Source organism: Girardinichthys multiradiatus, chromosome 12 (assembly GCF_021462225.1).
Source record: "Girardinichthys multiradiatus isolate DD_20200921_A chromosome 12, DD_fGirMul_XY1, whole genome shotgun sequence".
Taxonomy (NCBI): domain Eukaryota; kingdom Metazoa; phylum Chordata; class Actinopteri; order Cyprinodontiformes; family Goodeidae; genus Girardinichthys; species Girardinichthys multiradiatus.
The window spans coordinates 11,350,530-11,365,075 of record NC_061805.1 but is presented as its reverse complement, the minus strand read 5'-3'; the positions used below and the strand labels follow the sequence as shown (position 1 = coordinate 11,365,075).

Below are 14,546 nucleotides of genomic sequence, written 5' to 3'. Positions count from 1 at the left end.
CTAACCTAGGTTGTTGTCTGTTAGCACCTCCTTGACCTTTTTGGTTATAACATATGTGTCTAGCTCTGGAGACACAGCGACCAGCTCCTGGATTCCTAATGGGGTTGTAGGGTGATGCAGACCCATGAGACTAGAAGTGGATTTCCCACCTTCTGGATTGCTCGGCAACCCCAAACCAAGGCTTTCAGGCTGCTGGTTCTCTTTGCTGCTCTCTAGTGACAGACTGACAGGCTCAACCAGTGGACTCGGGTGACTCTCTGCTGGACTAGGAGGTGGGGAGGGAGATGACTGGGTTGTTACCGGACTTTTATCTGGAATTAAGAACATTTCATAAGGTGTCATTAGTATGTGTCCCTCTGCAAGGCAACTGCATATTAATATCAAAAGGCTTCATCAGACAGCATATAAAGTGGTTCCGATAGGTTTTCATGTTGGTTTATATAGAAGTGAACATGCATGCATCCTCACCCTGAGTATGGCCCTGGTTCGGAGGTTGGTTGAGGCTTTGGCCAAGCTGATCCAGTAACCACAGCTGCATGCGGATAAAGGGCTCCCTGCCTTTTTGGGTCAGCTTGCTCCAGGGTTTGGGACGTGACAGCATGTCACTGACACTGCCTTGAGATAGGCCAAGCACCTGTTCAATGCAAATGGACTAAAAATCATGGTTTGTGGCACATCAGACTCTAACTCTAATTATAAAATAGTGTAGATTAACTGTTTTATTATTTTAACTGGAGATATACCGATTAGGCTTATCTTTGAGGTATGACCTGCTGATTTTGAGCAATTCAGATTTTTTTTATTCTCAGGACTATAATGCACAAAATAGGAAACATGAAGGAATTTTTAATTTATTCCTATTTATCCATTGACGTAAATGTGATGAACCTTTATCTGGTTTTTATCACACTCAAAAAATGCATTATAGTTCATGTTGTTGGCTAATGCCTTTATAGAAGGTGGTGGCAAATGGTGTTAATGCTGATTATTGTGGAAATTTTCCGTTTTGTTAAATTTAATGAACAGAAAAAAAACAATGTTCACCATTTGACCTGTTGATCACCAGTCAGTGTCGACTGTTGGAAGAGAAGCCTATTCTGATCGCTGGCTGACTGACTGGTGCATCTGTTACTTTAAAAGCAGAAGGAAATCTTGGTGCTTTTTAAATGTAAGAATTTGGCAACTTTTAGTAAGCTACCACAAGAGGGAGACAGCCTACCACAAATAATTTGTTTATTTTGAAATTGTTATACACTATATTGCCAATAGTATAAAGTCTAACCACCAAATCAATGGATTCCGGTGCTTTAATCACTTCCATGGCTGCAGGTGTATAAATTGTTGGAGTGAAGAGACCTGACTAGCCTGCACAGCGTCCTGACCTCAGCCTTCTAGAACACCTTTGGGAGGAATTAGAGCTGAGGCTGCAATTCTGGTCCTGATCTAACTATAAAACAACTCCCAAACCTTGTGGAAGACTTTTACAGGCTCCATCAACAAACTGGCTCTTTTTTAAGAATAAGATGTCATAAAAGTTTATGCACATCCATGCAAAAGTAGACAGACAAATACGTTTGGCAATATAGTGTAATCCGTATGATTAGGGAGGTTTTTTCAGGGCAACAAATATGTGTTTTGAATAACCTAAAACGAAAATTTTCCTTGTTTTTGAAACCTCAGTATAGATGATTATAGAACAGTTCCAGCCTACATGGGACTTCACTAATATAATATTTTACAACACTGACATCGTTCTGTTTAACACCTCTTGAAGGTAAAACTCGGAGAACAAAAAATTATGGTTGTTACACTAAAATGTCTTTTCTTATTTGATCCACTGCAGAAAAGAAAACCAACTACCATTTTCACTGCAGTGTTTAGAACAACATTCTACAGAAAATCTTAGACCCACCTTTTTCAATTCATGATTCAAGACTTATGTTTTCTTTTGGTTTGGTTTGGCAATTTCTTGAATGTCATTTTATGAACTTCAAAGATGTCATCATGTTTGGTTTGGGTGGTTATTTACAAAAAAGATGGATATTATTGGGGATTGGAGGTCCTAAACCACCAATAATCCTCTATGTGAAACACAAAAGATGTAAGGTGTAACTGGCAGTGTAAGAATCTATAGAATGCTGTTTACGTAAACCACTGTAATATATACAGGTCCTTCTCAAAATATTAGCATATTGTGATAAAGTTCATTATTTTCCATAATGTCATGATGAAAATTTAACATTCATATATTTTAGATTCATTGCACACTAACTGAAATATTTCAGGTTTTTATTGTCTTAATACGGATGATTTTGGCATACAGCTCATGAAAACCCAAAATTCCTATCTCACAAAATTAGCATATCATTAAAAGGGTCTCTAAACAAGCTATGAACCTAATCATCTGAATCAACGAGTTAACTTTAAACACCTGCAAAAGATTCCTGAGGCCTTTAAAACTCCCAGCCTGGTTCATCACTCAAAACCCCAATCATGGGTAAGACTGCCGACCTGACTGCTGTCCAGAAGGCCACTATTGACACCCTCAAGCAAGAGGGTAAGACACAGAAAGACATTTCTGAACGAATAGGCTGTTCCCAGAGTGCTGTATCAAGGCACCTCAGTGGGAAGTCTGTGGGAAGGAAAAAGTGTGGCAGAAAACGCTGCACAACGAGAAGAGGTGACCGGACCCTGAGGAAGATTGTGGAGAAGGGCCGATTCCAGACCTTGGGGGACCTGCGGAAGCAGTGGACTGAGTCTGGAGTAGAAACATCCAGAGCCACCGTGCACAGGCGTGTGCAGGAAATGGGCTACAGGTGCCGCATTCCCCAGGTCAAGCCACTTTTGAACCAGAAACAGCGGCAGAAGCGCCTGACCTGGGCTACAGAGAAGCAGCACTGGACTGTTGCTCAGTGGTCCAAAGTACTTTTTTCGGATGAAAGCAAATTCTGCATGTCATTCGGAAATCAAGGTGCCAGAGTCTGGAGGAAGACTGGGGAGAAGAAAATGCCAGAAGTCCAGTGTGAAGTACCCACAGTCAGTGATGGTCTGGGGTGCTGTGTCAGCTGCTGGTGTTGGTCCACTGTGTTTTATCAAGGGCAGGGTCAATGCAGCTAGCTATCAGGAGATTTTGGAGCACTTCATGCTTCCATCTGCTGAAAAGCTTTATGGAGATGAAGATTTCATTTTTCAGCACGACCTGGCACCTGCTCACAGTGCCAAAACCACTGGTAAGTGGTTTACTGACCATGGTATCACTGTGCTCAATTGGCCTGCCAACTCTCCTGACCTGAACCCCATAGAGAATCTGTGGGATATTGTGAAGAGAACGTTGAGAGACTCAAGACCCAACACTCTGGATGAGCTAAAGGCCGCTATCGAAGCATCCTGGGCCTCCATAAGACCTCAGCAGTGCCACAGGCTGATTGCCTCCATGCCACGCCACATTGAAGCAGTCATTTCTGCCAAAGGATTCCCGACCAAGTATTGAGTGCATAACTGTACATGATTATTTGAAGGTTGACGTTTTTGTATTAAAAACACTTTTCTTTTATTGGTCGGATGAAATATGCTAATTTTGTGAGATAGGAATTTTGGGTTTTCATGAGCTGTATGCCAAAATCATCCATATTAAGACAATAAAAGACCTGAAATATTTCAGTTAGTGTGCAATGAATCTAAAATATATGAATGTTAAATTTTCATCATGACATTATGGAAAATAATGAACTTTATCACAATATGCTAATATTTTGAGAAGGACCTGTATATGCTTTTTGTACCACTTTCAAAACGGAATGTATCAAATTTGGTACATGTTTCACACGGTTCTCTTATTTCCATTTCCCATGTATTTAATCATCGGCTTCTATGTAAAAAAATCCAATGTTACAGTGATTTAAAAGTCTATTGAAGAGTGTCTGCACAAACTACTATGTTTTTGAGATCTGAAATGATTTATGACGGTCAAGGTTTGCACTGGTTTTGACTGGTCTGACAAGTGGTTAGCTTTAACCTCCCAGGCTAACTAATTTTGGATGTATACTAAATGAAGACACCAATAGAGTTATTCACAGCAGGTAAAATATTAACTACTTATAACCTTATAGCATGACCTCACCTCAAAATGATAAATTATCCTTTTAATTTTAATTTATTAGCATCATAGACTAACACAATTTAGATAAAATTCAATATATACCATAACTTATGACACTGATTAGTTAATTATGATAGTTTGGTCTGGATACAGAAAGACATTTTTTAGGAATTGCAGATGTTAATGAGTAACTTTGCACCTTTTCTCCAAAGATTCTCTGACAGATGCCATTCTTTGCCAGCTTCTCTTTCACCTGCCTGGTCAGCTCAATGGTGTCCACCTCTCGATACATGTACATCTCATACTGCTCTGGAGTCAGAGGGGGCACGGTGGGCTTCAGGGCACGTGGAATGTATGCTGGATAGTAAGAAAGGCGGCCTGGACCTGATCCTGGGGACTCGCCACTCACTGAGGTGTCAGACTCCACCTTCACCTCCACCGGCCGGCCCACACCCAGCTCATCATCTGCATTTGAGGCCTCCTCGCTATTAGCAAGGCCGTCACAGTTCTCCAGGCGAGGCCAGGGGCGGGGCAGGGTAGGGGGCCCCGAGGAGGAGGAAGACAAGGAGGGTGAGACTGAACTAAAGGGTCGGGAGCTAACGCCGCCACCAAGTATCACAGCTCCCCGTTCCTGGGACCAGTGCTGATCAAAGTAAGTGCCTGCTTCACCAATTTCGGTTTTGACTTTGCGAATGATGTTCTGAACAAAGGCAGCTGGGGAGAGAACACTGAGTGGTGTCTGGGGGCTGCTGATGGAGTTGGCCATGCATACTGCGACACATCCCCCCTCCTCCTGTTTGATAGAGATGGGCAAAGGAAGGACCCTGGAGCGCTCAGGGGGCCCGAGGCATTCAACCTGAACCCCTGAACTGGCAGTGGAGGACCTTCCACAAGCCTCCATCTCCATTAGGGCCTGCTGCTGAGCCTCCATCTCCCTCCTGGCCTGCTCAAGGATGTTCTTTATAGTTTCATCAGAGCTGCTGCCTGCTCCATTACTGATTCTGCCAGATGAGCTGTTCAGAGATGACTTGCCATCACCTGAAGAAGAAAAACGCACATACTGACACTGATGCACCCTTGATTCACCTCTCCAACTCAGATCTATTTAAGTAGTGATCAAAATAAATGCAAAAACTATGTCAATTTGAAAATAGACACTAATCAATTTAGCTTATAACTGTGACTTATAGTTTGTAGCCTTTATCCTTACCACTTCTCTGTGACTGGATCTCCTTCTTGGCCTGCTCCAAGATATTCCTAATGGCGTCGTCTGACCCAGTTTCAGGAGTTCGGATGCGTGGAGTGATGCTCCCTGCCACAGAGGGTAACAGAAAGAGAGAGAGAGAGGGGAGGGGTGAGTGGGATGGTTGATCAGAGAGCAGTTCCAAGGCTTTGCTTTTGACTGGTAGATCAATGGCTGCCTTTGAGCGCGTGCTGTCTGAGGTTGCAGTATACGGGAAGCTCAACTTTCAAAAGCTGTAAATCTAGGGAGAAAACAAAGTTTAGAAGTAACACTATAAACATGGCACAAGGCAGTGGTGACGAAGTCAAGGATGTGTTCCAAGTGGATTAAGAAGGTTTACACATACACAGGTCCAGAAAACAAAATGACACAATTACATCTGTATAAAAAAACAAACTTGGAGCTAAATAGGTTTAAAATTCTCTAAAAGCTCCTAAATACATTTTTTCCAACACCTTTGGCTGCTTAGATCAATGTGGTAGAAATAGATTTTTTCATTACTGTACAGTGCCTAGCAAAGGGTTTCCCACCCCTTCAGCTTTTTTACCTTCTGTCACATCCTAAGCACCACCATAATGTTTATTGGGACATTATGTGATCACTTAACACGAAGTAGTGCTTAACTTTGAAGTGGAAGGAAAATGAAAAATGGTTTTCAAAATGCTGTGAAGATAAAAATCTGAAATATGTGGCTCATGGTTTTTTTCTCAATATAAATGCAGCTGGGAATCCTTCAGAGGTTTGTTGGAAAACAGCCACGTGGGGAAGGTGCTCTGAATAAATTACATCGTTGTCTACATACATAATGATGTATGGTGGAAAATTAAAACTGTACATCACCCTGAACACAACATCAACATGATGAACCATGGTGGTGACTGCATCGTGCAGAGGGGGCGCTTTTCTTCAGCAGGGACACAGAGGCTGCTCAGAGAATAAGGAAAAATGGATGGAGCTAAATACACGTCAATCCTGTTACAAAATCTGTTAGAAGCTGCAAAAGACCCGAGACTGGGGTGGAGGTTCACCTTCCAAGACCACAACACTAAACATAGAGCCAGGGGCTGTAGTGGAATGGTTTGGATCAAAATATTTTTCTGTTACAATGGTTGAAACAAAGCCAGACCTAAATCCAATTAGGAATCTACGGTAAGAGTAGAAAATTGATCTCAACAGATGCTCTACATCCAATGTGACTGAACTTGAGCCATTTTGCAAAGAAGAATAAACAAAAATGTGCATATCTTTACCCCAAAAGACTAGAAGCTGTAAATGGAGTGAAATTTGATTCTACAAAGTATCGATTTAAGGAGCTGAATGAAAATGCATATTACAGTTTTCAGATTTAAAATTTGTAAAAACAATGTTCATCATCATGATTTTCTTTTCCTTCCCATTCACACTTAGCTGTGATAGGTCAACCTTTGTGTTGACATATCAATTAAAATTATAATAAAATACTTTCAGGTCTGCGGTTATCATGTGTCTTATTATTTTTTGTGAATTGGCACAAAAGATAAACAGGGTGTCGCAATACTTTTGGAAGGCACAGTATGTTTTCTATTTATACAGATTTCTGCTGCAGTGTTTCCTACTTACCTCTCTGCCGGACCTGAATAGTCCTGAGAGCCAGGATGTTCTGTTCATCAGAGAGAAACTGTTTCATTTTTATAAAAGGCTCTTTGCCTTTCACAGTCAGCTTCCTCCAGGGTTTGGGTCTTGCCAGAATTTCACTGACTGAGCCCTGGGAGAGGCCCAGCACATAGTGGCCAAACACTCGTTGGCCAATATTGTGCTTCAGCAGCTGCTCTTTCACCTGAAAGGCGATCTCCGCTGTGTCCAACTGGTCCTCATCTCCTGCGGTTGAACTGCCGCTTTCCGACTGGTCGCTGGGCAGGCCGGCATCAATGCTGCCGGCCCCTACAGACCCTTGAGAGGCTGACATGAGTGCAACTTTTGCTGCATAGAGGGCGGTGGGGAAAGCCATGAGGCCTTCCTTTTTAAAGTGTGGAGAGAGAAGCTGCTTGTGAAGAATGTGGTCTCCCGACATTCTGTCTCCAGAAGACGGCGACACAGAGAAAGGACGGGGGAGGTCGTGGCTGGAGGAGGAACCATCCAAGGTGGGGGGAACTGGACTGGAGGAGGCACGACTCTCTGCCTGAGAGGAAGAAGAATGGGAGCCAGGCGGCCTGCTCGTCTCCCTGCCCGCATCCTCAGAGTGGTTATCATCTGATCAATGAAAAAACAAAGTCTCATTCATGCTGCTGTTTTGTTGCTCTCTATAAGATTACCGATGGTAAAAGATATAAATGACTTGCCTTCTTGTCTTGCAAATTCAGACTGCATCTTGCATGCTTACTTTATGCAAATAAATTGATTCTAAAAAAAACTGTGACTATATAATTAGTGGAGCCTGACCACCTCTTGGTAAAATACACAAGATGTTAAAAGATGGCGTCAAAATTCTCGAATGTTCACAGTGTTTCGAACTAAACTGAATAAAAGATAGTGGGGTTTAAAGTATTTACCACTGGGAGATTTTTTTCTGTTTGTGCTGATTTAATTGAAAATCAGAGAAAGATAACCTGACAAATAGAGAAAGCCATTCTCTAATGAGTTCATTCATTCAAAAAGCTATCCAGATCCACCTGGCCTGGTGTTAACAAGTTATTATTAAATCATGAATTGACTGATTACCCACAATTTGTTATCAATTTTATAAGCCTGATTATTGCCTCACCTGTGAAATCAAGAAATTGCTTAAGTAGAACTTGTCTGACAACACGAAGTAAGCTAAAAGATCTCAAAAAGCAACACATCATGCCTGGATCTAAAGTAAGAACAGATAAGAAACAAATTTATTGGCATCCATCATTTTGAAAAAGAGCACATTGCTGATTAGTCTAGCAGGACACAAAAGAGCCAGGAACAATCACTGTGAAAACATCTTGCTGAGCAAACAGTACACAAAGACCTATCTCACGTTTGCCAAAAACATCTTGGCGATCCAAAACGTGGAACTTTTTGGAAGGTTTGTATCCTGTTACATCTGGTGTAAAACTAGTATAGCACTGAGAAAAAAAGAAAACCCATACAGACAGTCTAACATGATGTAATGGCGGAGCTGCTTTGATGCTTCAGGACCTAGACAATTTCAAGACAGGAATTCTGCTCTATATTCTGCTCTATATCAGAAAATCCTAAAGGAGAATATCCAGCCATCAGTTTGTGACCTTAACCCCAGGCACCCGGAAAGGCAAAGTACCCTGGCAAGTTCACCTCTGAATGGCTCAAAAACAACAATTGCTGCTATCTCAAATGCCTGATGGTAGCTGTTGCTGTATAAGGAGGCACACCCACTTATTAGATTTAGGGGCAATTACTTTTCCCACATAGGTCCAGGTTGGTTTTTATAGCCTTTTTCCACTTAGTAAATCCAATCCTCATTTAAAAACACCTTTTTGTCTGATATAATTTTTTTGTACTTTTGCATAAAGTTTGACAAAAAGCAAAAAGGGAAGAAATCTGTAAGAGGGTAGATACCTTTTCACAGCATTGTTTGAGTTATAGAAACTGACAAGAATTGAAGCTTACCATTACTGTGCAATATTCTGTTTTTATCTCCCATGTACTTGTGAGATGGAAGAAAGACCTCTTTGTCTAACAAAAGAACCTCTGCAGCCTTGGCAGAATCCTATAAACACACACAAACACACACACACAAACACACACACACACTGTTAATTTCTGATTAGTCAATGGCAGTGGCTGTCGATATCCTTATTATGGGTGATGGATCAATGAAGCATTCAATAGCACTGCAGTGGCTATTTTCTTTTCCCATACACCAATAGATGATTAACAGCCATCTAATTTGGCAAATGGAGGACTTTTAATGTATAAAGTGCTTTGTGAGCTGGAGCTTACATACCTGGGACGAGTTACCATTTGCTGAAGCCAGCTTCATAACCTTTAGAATACTAGAGACAGAGAACAATGATTTTAATTGGATCTATATGAGCTTTATGAGTTCTTGACAGATTCACACTGCACCACTTTTTACCTGAGCTCAGTTTTAATCTCCTCATAGTCCATCTGGGACTGTATTTTAGCCTCTAATCTCTAAAACAAAAAAACAAACATGTTTAACTTAATTAGACGTGACTTATTATCAAGCCATAAAAACAGTGTGCAGTATGTTCTGTCACTTCTCACCTCAATAGCCTCCTTCTTACATGCCAACTGGCGCTCCAACTGAAGGATCTGATTAGATGAAGTCTCCTGAACTTCCTGTAGTGTGAACTGCAGCCGCTGAATGTTTTCAAGAAGGCGGAGGATTTCGCGGTCTTTAGCCAGCAAGGCAGCCTCCACCTGGGCTGACAACACGTCGCTCTTCTCATTCTTGTCCTTTTAGGGTGAGGGTAGGGGTAGGTATGATGACAAAGAAAACAGACTAAAGCAAAAGAACTGATAAACGCAATCCAACATCTTTGCGTATGGAGATTTCTGATCTATTTGTTTGGAGCAAATGCATGTTAAATCATCGCTTTTTAAAGTTAGAAGTGGACCTGTAGAAGAAAGGTTTCATAAAATGTTGTCAAGTATTGTTTAAGCTCTGGCATTGTTGCGACAAGGAAACAAAAAGAAATTCAAGCTGAGTAACAAAAAGTATGGTTGGGTATAGGGTGCCATTTGCAAAGTCAGTCATTTTCTACCGCCCCTCCATAGTGGGTCGCGGGGAAGCTGGTGTCTAACTCCAGCAGTCTATGGGCGGGAGGCGAGGTACACCCTGGACAGGTCGCCAGTCCGTCGCAGGGCAACACAGAGACACACAGGACACACAACCACGCACACAAACATTCACACCTAAGGGCAATTTAGAGTGATCAATTAACCTAACAGTCACGTTTTTGGACTGTGGGAGGAAGCCAGAGTACCCAGAGAGAACCCACGAATGCACGCGGAGCACATGCAAACTCTATGCAGAAAGAACCCCTGCCAGGAGTCGAACCCAGGACCTTTTTGCTGCTAGGCAACAGTGCTACCAACTAAACTAAATACACTGCTCAGAAAATAAAGGGAACACTCAAATAACACATCCTAGATCTGAATGAATGAAATATTCTCATTGAATACTTTGTTCTGTACAACGTTGAATGTGCTGACAACAAAATCACACAAAAATCATCAATGGAAATCAAATTTATTAACCAATGGAGGCCTGGATTTGGAGTCACACACAAAATTAAAGTGGAAAAACACACTACAGGCTGATCCAACTTTGATGTAATGTCCTTAAAACAAGTCAAAGTGAGGCTGTTGGACCATGTTTTGCTTAATATTGGACCATTTGTAAGTTGCTGGACACCAGGATGCCTTCCGGCATAATCGGCCATTTGTATCCCAGGACAGTTCGCTACTACAAATCCCAGCGGCCACCGCGGCTAATAGGACGGGGGTGTCGCAGCTCTGATGCCACAGTCAACTATATAACAGAGTATGAGACGGCCCACCATTGCTTTCAAACTGAAACGGAGACGGGGTTCTCACGCAACTGGAGAATCAATTCTGGAGAAGGAATCCCGCGTGGACTTTCATTCATTCTCCCCGTTGGCCAACGAGAAAACTAAGCGAATTAAGCTCACAGGAATAAGAAGGCTTGTAAGTTTTCAACTTTACCGATCGAAGACGTGGGTTTAACATGTAACCAAAAAACCAAGCAGACGCAATTTTTCCTCCCTGTTTTTTTTTTGTTCTAGTCAACTAGTGACGGTCCATCATATTTGTCACCTTTCTGCCAAGGAGGTCACAAGGACGTAAAACGGACTGCTGAGTATCCACGGACGCGTGGAACTCTGCCCCCCCCCCCCCCCCTTCTCTCTCCCTCTGCTCAGAGGGACAACCTCAAGTAAAATCCATCCTTTTATTTTTATTTCTTTATTAGAAATAGCTTGCGCAGGATAGAGTAGGTTTTAGTGTGATTTAGAGTCGCCACTTATAGTCTAATGTGTTCTGAATTGTATGTGCATGCAACCGTTTTTTCAAACTTGACTGCTGTTGAATTTCGGAGGCCGCCGAGTCTCGCAAGTTGTGATTTTACTGTGCGAACACCTGAGCGCAGGTGCGCAGTGAAACTGGACTGCTATAATATCCTTATGGTGAAAATCAACCATTTTCTTTGTCTTCAACTTCGTGCTTTACTAGCTTGCCGTCAAAAGTTTTATTATCCTTTGTCCTCTGGGTTTACAACTTTGCTTGGAGGACGTTTATGACTGCCTGTGTCCCGCTGAGCTACACTTTGGGGAGTGGCCTCCCCGAGCTTCGCTCAACCATATTTCTTTTGTAATTTTGCCATAACTGCCATAACTGCTGGTTTGATTCCATACTGCTGTTTGCTTTGTTTTGTTTAGTTAGATATTTTACCCTTGTTAGTAGTGTTTGCATGTTTGATTAGCTGAAGATTATTGAATCAGAAGAGCGAATTGGATCATGGCTGTTGATTTAATAAATATTCACATAGATAAGGAGAAACCGTTTGTGTTTATTTTGTGCAAGAGTGATTTGTCAGTCAGAATGAGGTCAAAGTTCCCCATGTTTTGGCAGAAACGGTTGATTAAACAGTGGCATTTAATAATTGTAATTATTAAGGGCTTTGAGCCACAATTACAATCCCAGAGGACATCTCTGATTTCGATTCATAAATAAGGATTTTTGGTTAAGAAATTAATTTTGTCAAATTATGATTTTCAATTATAATTATTGATAAATATTAATTAATCAATAATCATAATCCCAACAAAGCTCAGTATTGTGTGTGGCCTCCATGTGCCTGTATGACCTCCCTACAACACCTGGGCATGCTCCTGATGAGACAGCGGATGGTCTCCTGAGGGATCTTCTCCCAGACCTGGACTAAAGCATCCACCAACTCCTGGACAGTCTGTGGTGCAACGTGACGTTGGTGGATGGAGCGAGACATGATGTCCCAGATGTGCTCAATCGGATTCAGGTCTGGGGAACGGGCGGGCCAGTCCATAGCTTCAATGTTTTCATCTTGCAGGAACTGCTGACACACTCCAGCCACATGAGGTCTACCATTGTCCTGCATTAGGAGGAACCCCGGGCCAACCGCACCAGCATATGGTCTCACAAGGGGTCTGAGGATCTCATCTCGGTACCTAATGGCAGTCAGGCTACCTCTGGCAAGCACATGGACGGCCATGCGGCCCTCCAAAGAAATGCCACCCCACACCATTACTGACCCACTGCCAAACCGATCATGCTGAAGGATGTTGCAGGCAGCAGATCGTTCTCCACGGTGTCTCCAGACTCTGTCACGTCTGTCACATGTGCTCAGTGTGAACCTGCTTTCATCTGTGAAGAGCACAGGGCGCCAGTGCCAAATTTGCCAATCCTGGTGTTCTCTGGCAAATGCCAAGCGTCCTGCACGGTGTTGGGCTGTGAGCACAACCCCCATTTGTGGATGTCGGGTCCTCATACCATCCTCATGGAGTCGGTTTCTAACCGTTTCTAACCATTTTGCAGGGCTCTGGCAGTGCTCCTCCTGTTCCTCCTTGCACAAAGGTGGAGGTAGTGGTCCTGCTGCTGGGTTGTTGCCCTCCTACGGCCTCCTCCACGTCTCCTGGTGTACTGGCCTGTCTCCTGGTAGCGCCTCCAGGCTCTGGACACTACGCTGACAGACACAGCAAACCTTCTTGCTACAGCTCGCATTGATGTGCCATCCTGGATGAGCTGCACTACCTGAGCCACTTGTGTGGGTTGTAGAGTCCGTCTCATGCTACCACGAGTGTGAAAGCACCACCAACATTCAAAAGTGACCAAAACATCAGTCAGAAAGCATAGGTACTGAAAAGTGGTCTGTGGTCCCCACCTGCAGAACCACTCCTTTATTGAGTGTGTCTTGCTAATCGCCAAAGATTTTCCCCTGTTGTCTATTCCATTTGCACAACAGCTGTGAAATTGATTGTTAATCAGTGTTGCTTCCTAAGTGGACAGTTTGATTTCACAGAAGTTTGATTTACTTGGAGTTATATTGTGTTGTTTAAGTGTTCCCTTTATTTTTTTGAGCAGTGTGTTTAGCTTGCTAACTAAATATTTTGTGCATAAACGGAATATTTAACTTGCTGTTTGGAACTGTGACATTTATAAATGTGTGAATGACATGGTGAAAATATGACTTAAAAATGTAACCCCCATTTTTTCTCTTATGACTGGCTAAATAACTCAAAAATATTGCTATCAACATTTGACTGTTTAATTTTACAAACAGCACGATATAGTTGGGTTCTTCAGGTGCACTCAAGGAATAAAATGTGGAAAGTTATGTGATCTGTCCTGCGTGCTGAAGTTAGGTTCAGATAGCCCCCTGTGTGGGTGAGAGGGAGCAACTGAAGCACTAACCATAAGTTTTTCCTTAAAACGATTAACAGGAAAAATGAGCCGACTTATCAATGAGTCACATCAAAACAGTGAAATAACGTACTAATGTTAGTCTAACACGAAAGCAAATGCACATACAAAACACCTAGCAAGATGGGGTGTTCTTAAAGAGAGTAACTTTATATGTTCAGTCAGAAAAATATGTTTAGAAACAATGATAAAGATATGTGAGTTTTAGATGATGCATTGTGAGTTAAAAATGTTAATTTAGATTAATTACAGAAAAAAATAAGTAAAAAATACAACGTACTGGCGAATGTTAACAAACAGGCTCCCTGAAATAATGTTTAAATGAGCAAATATCAGATGTCAGAGTGCAAGTGAATGCATCATTGAAGAGTCATTCTTTCCTTTTTGCCTGGTCGCAGGGAGCATCCCCATTTAATAAGTTGTTATATGATTAAAACACCACGGAATAACATAAGTATAAGAATAATGGTTTTGAGAGTGAACCTCTTACATAATTATTATGATAAACATGTAAACTTTATAACCACAAATGTTTTAATTTTTATTTCTATTTTACATGATTTCTGCCTTTCAGTTAATTATATACAGAATTTAGACAGGGTGGAAAGGCATGTTAAAAATGAATTTCATGTAGAGGATATAAAGTCACATTTCCACAAAGATTCAGTGATGACTGTAATGACTGTACATGCAAAGCTCTTCATTCACAATGTTTCCTATTTGGAGTATTTTTAACCAGCTTAGTTATGTTTATCTTTTCAGGGCCAGCAGGTA

At 41.9% G+C, this 14,546-nt stretch overlaps 1 protein-coding gene across 2 annotated transcripts in view; it reads right to left on the bottom strand.

Annotated features, from left to right (window-relative positions):
* cux2b (cut-like homeobox 2b) overlaps positions 1–14,546 on the bottom strand; it is a 156,325-nt gene that overhangs the window by 6,840 nt on the left and 134,939 nt on the right. For both annotated transcript variants that reach the window (XM_047381835.1, XM_047381836.1), the window contains exons 11-19: positions 9,558–9,749; positions 9,406–9,464; positions 9,274–9,322; positions 8,937–9,036; positions 6,942–7,571; positions 5,310–5,411; positions 4,299–5,137; positions 469–634; positions 6–311 (exon numbers count right to left, since the gene is read on the bottom strand). In XM_047381835.1, coding sequence (XP_047237791.1) covers positions 6–311; positions 469–634; positions 4,299–5,137; positions 5,310–5,411; positions 6,942–7,571; positions 8,937–9,036; positions 9,274–9,322; positions 9,406–9,464; positions 9,558–9,749 — 2,443 coding nt within the window. The remainder of the gene's footprint in view (positions 1–5; positions 312–468; positions 635–4,298; positions 5,138–5,309; positions 5,412–6,941; positions 7,572–8,936; positions 9,037–9,273; positions 9,323–9,405; positions 9,465–9,557; positions 9,750–14,546) is intronic.